Source organism: Rhinolophus sinicus, chromosome 17, assembly GCF_057876585.1.
Source record: "Rhinolophus sinicus isolate RSI-liver-muscle chromosome 17, RSI-T2T, whole genome shotgun sequence".
Taxonomy (NCBI): Eukaryota; Metazoa; Chordata; class Mammalia; order Chiroptera; family Rhinolophidae; genus Rhinolophus; species Rhinolophus sinicus.
Genome location: NC_142517.1, coordinates 164,099,991 through 164,107,928, shown reverse-complemented (window position 1 = coordinate 164,107,928; position 7,938 = coordinate 164,099,991). Strand labels below are relative to the sequence as shown.

The following is a 7,938-nucleotide window of genomic DNA, read 5'->3' as shown; positions in this document are numbered from 1 at the left end:
GCGGTCACCCGGAGCAGGCCGGCTGCTCCTGGCGGGCGGTGTCGGCGCCAGCGGGGGCCTCGGCGCCTGGGGCTTCTTCCGGGCTCTCCCGCCCTCCGGGCTCCCCACCGGCTCCGGAGGCGGCAGCGGTGCGCCCGGAGCGAAGCCACGGTAGGGCCAAGTTGAGCGCCCGGTGGGTTCCGAGGCCGCCGTGAACCCCGCACTCCTGCAGCCGACGACTGTAGCCCACCTCTGCAGAGACAAAGGTTAGAAAAAGAGGGGGTGAGGCTCTAGGAAGGCAGAATGCGGGGGGAAATTCGCCTGGGAAATCAGGAAAAGGGCCGTGAAGGCAAGCGGCGCCTGCACATGACCAGCCGCAGCCAATGACGACCGCAAATAGGTCATAAAAAGGTCTATTACCAAGTTGTAAATTTTCTTCAAACAAAAAGGAATTTACTGCAATTCCTTGCGGATTTTGCACGTACAGCTTGCAAGCGCCATGTTTTTTTCCTCTCTTTCTCTCTTCTCTCCTGTTCTCTCTCTCTCCCTCTCCCTCTCCCCCTCCCTCCCTCCCTTCTCTCTCTCTCTCTCTCTCTCTCTCTCTCTCTCTCTCTCCCCCCCCATCTACCCCCTTCCTTCCTCCCTCCTTCTGTCTCTCTTCTTCATCTTCCTTCCTCCCTGCTCTCTTCTCCTTTGCTCTCTCTGCCTCTCTTGCCTCAGTAGTTCCTGACTCTCTCCCACCTTTTCTAGGAATTATTTTTTTCTTTTTTGGGTTGGCTCTATGTGAGAGGGAAAATGACTGGGGTGTACGGTGTACTGACCAGGCGCCTAGATTGGTGATCTTGGCAGTCACCTCCCTCCAAATCTCCCCTTACAGGGGGCACTCGACTTCCCCTCCCTCCCCTCACAAAGCCCCCGCTCTGGAAGGCAGCCAAGCACTTTCGGGTTTTGCCCCTCTAATTTCTTGGCAAGACAGCGTCAGTGATCTTGCGCGGGAAACCTGGAATCTGCAGGCCAAGAAATCAAGCTCTCCTTCCTAACCCCTCTCCAACATAAATTGGGGGCCCTCCCATTTCTTGGGGTTTCTGGGGTAGGAGAGTCACCAACCAGCTCAAAGGCTGGAAATGGTTTTAGATACTTGTCAACTTCTCCAAAATAACAGTTTGAGCTCCCAACGTCTGGCTTTTATCTGAGCAGAAACACCCTCCTGCTCAGTCCTGGGTTAGAGGAGAAGCCACCTTTCTGGACCCCCTCTGAAACCCCTTGCTGTAAGTCTCCTCTAAGTGCAATTCTCATTTCAATGGAATTTAGTTCTAGTTTCTTCCCTCTTCTCTGGCCCCCAAAATGTTTGCCCATTATAAAGCCTATTCAATGCAGTATTGAAGAGGAGAGAGGCTTCATTTATTCAGGAAAAGAGGGACTCCCCAGTTTCATCCTTAGGGGGGAAAGTCATTTTTCTTCAAAGGCAGGGGTCACATTCCCTTAGCACCTCTGATATGAGCTGCTCCAGTGAACCTCGGCTGAAAGTAAATGTCCTTGGCTGGCCCCAGCAGTCCCTCCATCATTAATGCACCGGCATGGCCATCCAGGCTTCAGAACCTTCCTGAAAGAGGTAACTCCTCCCCCGACCCCCATCCTTTCAAGGACACTGTCTTTAGACTTCTAATATGTTTATAAATATTTGCATTGGATATCTATGTGTAAGTTCTCTGCTATTTAACATCCTCACACCCAGTAACTACCTAAGTGGACGTGGACTTAAGCAGGAAGTGCCTAGCACCCTCTGCAGATGGCCATTTATATTCCTTGAAAAAGTTTCGATGACCTTGGATGTTTCTGATTAAAGGACTTCTGTTGCCATCTGTCAGCAAAAGTCATATTCTTTCTGGAAAAAGTCAGTGGGTTTTAACTTTGCTGGAGGGAACCATAGCAGCAGCCAGAGTCCATGAAAATGTTCTCTCTTCCCCTGTCTACCCCCAGATGCCCAAGGATTCAGCAAACAGGGGAAGTAAAGGACACAAGTTTGGGTGTGAAATAACACCACCTTCTGCATTGAATAATAAGACAATGTTTTTAATTACACAGAAAATGGGGCAGGTTGTTGGGTCCTCCCAAACTAGAACACTTTACACTGGTCTATTATACATGTGGAACAGAACAGAGATTGTTCAATTCTAAAATTTTCTGAGATATAATCTCAATTGTCAATTTTCCTCTACCCAAATAAAAGCAGAGCTTTATGGCCTTCCTTTTCAGCTTGGGGAAGAAAGGCTAGGAAAAGACTCTTTGCACTGAAAAGGCAGCGACATTTGCACTTTTCCCCCTGTGCAGAAGTAAGGGGTGTGCTGAGCTTTGTGGAACCTCACAAAATGGCAGTCCCTGAACTGACTTTTCTCTAGGAACCATTGAAACCTACACCCTCTTTTGTGTGTTTCTGGTCCTTGCAAACAGAGAAACTAAATCACTTAGAAGGCTTGGTTCTTTCATTCAGTGTTAACATTAGAGGGTTCTGTTTTTCTCTAAATGGTTTACAGACCTCTCTAAGAAGACTCCCTAAGCAGCCCAAGGCAGAGAAGCAGTCACCTGGGTTTGCAAAGGGTTCTTTCAAAATTTATGCAAATTTCTGCAGCAAAAATATTTGCTCGTTTGTTGCCGCAACCCTTGAATGTTTACAGATTTGAGCCAATTAGAAGGGCATCTTCTGCTCTCGTCACTGCGAATCTGTCTGCATGAAACACCGGGATGATGGGTTTCTAGCCACTGTAGGAAAAAAAAGGTGGTGTGTGTGATGTGTAATTCCCCAAGCTCTGTATTTGGAGATAAATCTATGCTTTCCACATCTACAAAGGAAACATGTATCTACATTTATTACCAACACTTTTTGCACATGTGCAATCTATGTATATGTACAAATCCACCAAATATATACCAAAAACATTACCAAATTTGTATATGTACAAATACTCAAATATACCAGTAATTGCAACAGTTTTTCTATACATAAGCTACGATTTTACCATGTGGTTAGGGCGATGATGGGGCCAGAGGTACAGCACTTACAGAGCAGCACAGAACACAGAGGAAATAAGGACATTTTTACCTCCCCTTCCTTCCGTTATTTCATCCATCCACACACCAGGTCCCCCATCTGGTAGAGTTCTGCCCAAATCAGTGGCTCTAAACGTAATATTGGGGGAGTATTCTTGAGGCAGCCAATTTTGCTAATAGAGGAATCCTATAAATGGAGGGCAGCGGGAATTTAGCCAGCACCAGTTTCTGGCCAGCTTACTGTCCCCCCACCCCCAGGCTGTTCCTTAGCCATCCTTTAAGGTACTTGGCATCCTTGCTGTGTGTCAGCCAACAGCAGTCTCAGGCAGCACACAGAGTGAAACGTTTCCAAATCCAGCATGCACGTTTGCAGCTGTCTCCCCTCGTGCAAATGTTTCTTAAGCCCTGAGCCACCCTTGACTTAAAATTGTCTTTCCTGGCTCAGGTCAGCCAATGCCGCAGCCACAGCCTCCTCCATGGATAGAAAGTCAGATGGTGCTTTGCCACTGGCCTAATCAATGCCAACATTTCCCTGGGCCTTAAAGTGGCATGCAAACAGCCCGCCAATGCCTGAGGGGGTGATCTAGGCCTAATTTCATTTTCTAGGATTCCATTTTCTTACCTCTGCAATAAATGCCACTCTGGAAATTAAAATGTACCTCTTTAAAAATAAATGCATCTAGAAAAAGCAGAGAGCTCTTCAATGTCTACCTGATAAAGGTGCTTTCCCTTTTGCAGGGAGAAATGTCAGTTTACTTGAATTTCTCGTGTTCGCTCCTGCCCCTCTTCCCCCTCCTTTTCTCTCATAAAATGGCAGCTGCAGGAGCAGCCTCGAATGGAAAATGGATATCTTGTTAATAACAGATCCCAAACCCCAGCATCAGTGTGGGCTCAGCGGAATAAGCTGTGGTGTAACCTGGCTCCGGGTTGTCCCTCACTGGGCCTACAACTCGAGTCCTTTGTGAAGTTCAAAGCTTTCACAGTATCTTAGCAGGGTTACTTAGAGCAAAATAAAGCTAGGCTAGCCTAGCCAGTCCTCTCTGGAATGAAAGAAAGCGCCCCCTCCCCTACATTTATTTATGTATTTTTATAGTGTGGGTGTATGTAACCCCCCACCTCTTTTTTTATCAAATAGAAGCTTTAGCGGGACATTGCCTTCATGTGAGCCCAGGCAATTGTTCCTGACTCAGGAAAAGAGTTATTTGCGGCGCTCAAAGACACTAGCTCTAGAAAAAGATTCATTTCTTTATTAAGGAGCTAGCTAAGTTCTGGAGCGGTTGTTTACACTTGGATTTTTCTGCATTTGCTCTCAGGGCTTGTTTCAAATAGGTGAAACCATCCTGGAGAACAACAGAGGACGTACCAACCGACATCTGAGACACACACTGCAAGTTGGCTCAAAATGGGCGTGCAAACAAAGCGAAGGGAATACAAATAAATATGGCACCTACTCAAAAAACAAAACAAAACGGAATCACAGCGGTGGCCACAGTATAGACACCTAGCATTCAGGGAACACCAAAACGAAAGCAAGTTGAGAAAGCAGAGGCATTCCACAAAGCGACTTGCCAGAGTGAAAAGTTAATGAGTGAAAATGTTATAATTGGCTTTTCAAGTATTCATTCACTCTAGATGATTACATTGTCATAATTTGTATAGATTATAGAAAAATCATTAAATGTCAACTTTGACATTGCCCTGAAACTTTTGTCACTGGCCCAACATTTTCCCCAAGTTTAAGGAAGCTGCAGAGCCGGGACTACACACTACACTCTTCAGCTAACATGTGCTTTTCAAATATTTGGCCCAGACTTTTCCCAGAGATACTACATTTACAAAATAAAGAAACCTTTTAGGAGTAAACAAAAGGCACCCGAACCGTTATTACAAAAGCAGAAGGAAAAAACATAAATAATACATTTTAATCAAAGTAAATATTCTGCAGGCATAATTTTTTAAAAAAATTAATAGACTTCTTTTAATTTACTCACCATAAAGAAAAGATTCAAAATGTTCAAGTGCACTTGTTTGATTAATAAAGCATTTTATATTCAATTATTTAGTGCTAATCATTAGGAAGTTTATGTTGTTGAGGCAAATCACCAGCCCAAACATTAAAAACTACCATTATAAAAATATCGCTACAAGGTAGGATCAAATTACCCTTATATAGGACAGCTCAAGTGCTGCTTCTATACCACACTAGAAACTTTTTTAAACACCCAAATCCCTCTCAAAGCGCAGAAACCTCAAGAGCAGTGACATGAAGGTAGCTTGAAATACACGTAAAGTCTTTCCAACAAAGAAAATAGGTGATGTCCACCAGCATATGTTGATCATTAGCTTTAATAGTCAATGGTAGAATTTTAAAGGTCGAATTTAATTCGTTGGGCCTTCAGCTCTGTCTTCCTCCAGCTCTTGGGCTTCCTTTTTAGTTTCCCCATCCTTCACCTCTTGTCGGGAAACCGGGAATTTGTCTTTGTTGTTCTCCTTTTTCCATTTCATTCTCCTGTTCTGGAACCAGATCTTTACCTGTCTCTCGGTGAGGGCTAGGGCGTGGGAAACCTCGATTCTTCTCTTTCTGGTCAGATAAGGGTTAAAAAGGAATTCCTTTTCCAGCTCCAGGGTTTGGAAACGACTGTAGGTTTGTCGTCCTCTTCGTCTACCAGGAGCTGCTGATTAAAACAAACAAAAGAGGAAAATAAACGTTTTAAACGTGTAATCGTGCCTCTGCAGGTTGTTGGAGGTTTCTGGAATGGGTTTAAGGGATGGAATATGCACAACTCTCTTCAGTTGATATATACAGAATATGCAGGCAAGAGAGAGAGAGAAAAGGTCTTCACAATTATTCGGTCCGCATCATCTTGGTTTCTCCTTTAAGGGGGTAAAAGTCTGTATTACTTTATGAATAAGAGCCACTGTAGGTACACAAGTAGAAGAGGGAGAGGAAAGGGAAGTTTTAAAGCTAGAACGTGAAATGAAAGAGTTCTCCCCTTCTCCCCGCTTAAAAAAAAAAAAAAACTGCATCCCAACCTTGTGGTCTCATCCAGGGAAACATTTGAGAAGGAGACGAGCTCTGATTTAAGTGGTCTGGGTCCTCGCCAATATTACCACTGGACGATTTACAGTCAGGATATTGTACCAGCTCGGCCTCTTGCTGGGTCGTAAAAATCGGCTGTCTCTGTAAGTTATCGTATCCGTAAAACTTCGCGGGCTCCCCGTGACAGGCAATCCCGCCGCAGGGGGGAGGCGGCGGCGGAGGCGGAGGATGCGGAGGAGGAGGGGGGACGGCCTGGTAAGCTGCGGCCGGGCTGCCCCCGCCGGGGTGGAAGTAGTCTTGGCCCGGGCCCGGGACGCCCCCACCACCGCAACCCGGCCCGGCGGGCGGTGGCGACGGGTGCGGGTGCGCGTGCGCCTGCGGGGGTGCGTGCGGGAAGCCGGCGGCGCTGTTGCCATAGAGCTGCAGGGCGGCGGCGGCGGCGTGGCGGCCGCCGACCTCAGGCGCGAAGTGACAGTCGTAGTAAGTGGGATTGATGGCCTCGCCCGCCGCGGCCGCGGCCGCCGCAGCCGCCGCCTTGTACTTGGAGTACAGCGGGTTCACGAAGTACGAGCTCATCGGGGCGGCGGCGGCCGGGGACCGAGGGAGGGCGGCCCCGGGCGGGCGGGCGGAGCGGAGCAGGCAGGGAGCGCGCCGCAGCGCGGCTGCACTGCCGCGGGGGCCTCTGGGGCGGCTGCTCACGCTGCTGGGGCAGCCGGGTTACGTTGCTGCTGCCGCCCGCCCGCCCGCGCGTGGCCTCTGAGGCTCGGCACCCGCGGACGCTCGGCTACTGGGCGCTCATGCCCGGCTTTCGCGCCTGCCGCCTCGGCCTCGCGCCGTCCCTCTCGCGGGTCGCGGGGCTTCACCCAGCCCCCACGTTCACCGCCCTCCCGGCCTCTCCCTGCGCGCGCCGGCTCGGCCGCAATTTAATCGCCGACGCCCCGGGTGACCTGCCCTGCTGCCTCCAGTTTCCTCTCAGGCACCAGGCGGCCCTGTACGCACCGGGACAAGAAAAAAAAGTGCGCCCGGCCCACGGGGACACTCTTTGGCTTCGGTTTACAAACCCCCGCTCTGAAGGGAAAAGAAAAAAAAAATCACCCTCTGCCCGCCACCTCTCACCTCGCCCCCCCCCGCGGCCCCCTCCCACTGCTCTCGCCGCCGCCGCCGCCGCCGGGGCTGCCGACCCGGTGCGCCCCGGCGAGGCATTTTCGCACCACGCCACTGCGCGGAGAGGGAGCCAGATGGGGGTGAGATAACCGCGCGGAGGGATCCGAGGCGATAGCGCTGCTCCTGATGGGACGCCTCACACTGGCAGGGAGATGCCTCCGCCGGCCTTAAAGGGGGCCCATAAAGCCGCACTGCCAAGGGTTCGCCGTGCCCCCGGGGCCCAGCGAATGTGGGCAGCGGCCGGCGGAGTGGGGGCGCAGCGGTGCCTTACACTTGGGGGGTGGTGGTGGGAGGCAGGAAGGCCACTCCCAGGAGGGTGCAGAGCAAATGACTCCCTCCTCCGGCCCCTAGAGCAGCCCCGCAGAAGTTGGCTGTGGCTTTTGCACTTCTGGACGCGCGGGCGCAGCCTAGGAAACATGGGCAAGCAGTGTAGACGGAACGGACCGTACTTTTTAAGTTAGATCCTATCCAAGTGGTTTGATTAAAAGCCACAAGGGTGACCCCAGAACCTGTCATTATCAAAGCGAATCTAAGCCCTGTCCAGCCGAGCGGGCCTTGTGGAAATGAGATGTACACTTACCCTTGACGCACTGCATGCCTGGCTGAGGCTCCCAGGTTAATTGATATTTAATGGAAATCATGCCCATGAATATAGTTTCCATCATTTCAGCCTTGATAGACGTCAGCACCAAGCGCAGGGGGGAGGC

General features: G+C 50.0%; 1 protein-coding gene across 2 annotated transcripts; it reads right to left on the bottom strand.

Annotated features, from left to right (window-relative positions):
* Positions 1-4,252: 4,252 nt before the first annotated feature.
* On the bottom strand, positions 4,253-7,766 carry HOXD8 (homeobox D8). Of its 2 annotated transcripts, none has more exons than XM_074338331.2 (2): positions 6,061-7,766; positions 4,253-5,699 (listed from the first exon to the last, which is right to left on the bottom strand). In XM_074338331.2, the coding sequence occupies exons 1-2, from the start codon at positions 6,641-6,643 to the stop codon at positions 5,407-5,409; spliced, it is 876 nt and encodes a 291-aa protein (XP_074194432.1). In that variant the 5' UTR covers positions 6,644-7,766; the 3' UTR covers positions 4,253-5,406. The 2 variants fall into 2 exon arrangements, with proteins under 2 accessions (XP_074194432.1, XP_019594830.2); XM_019739271.3 differs by having other exon boundaries at positions 4,253-5,702; positions 6,061-7,756.
* Positions 7,767-7,938: the final 172 nt, after the last annotated feature.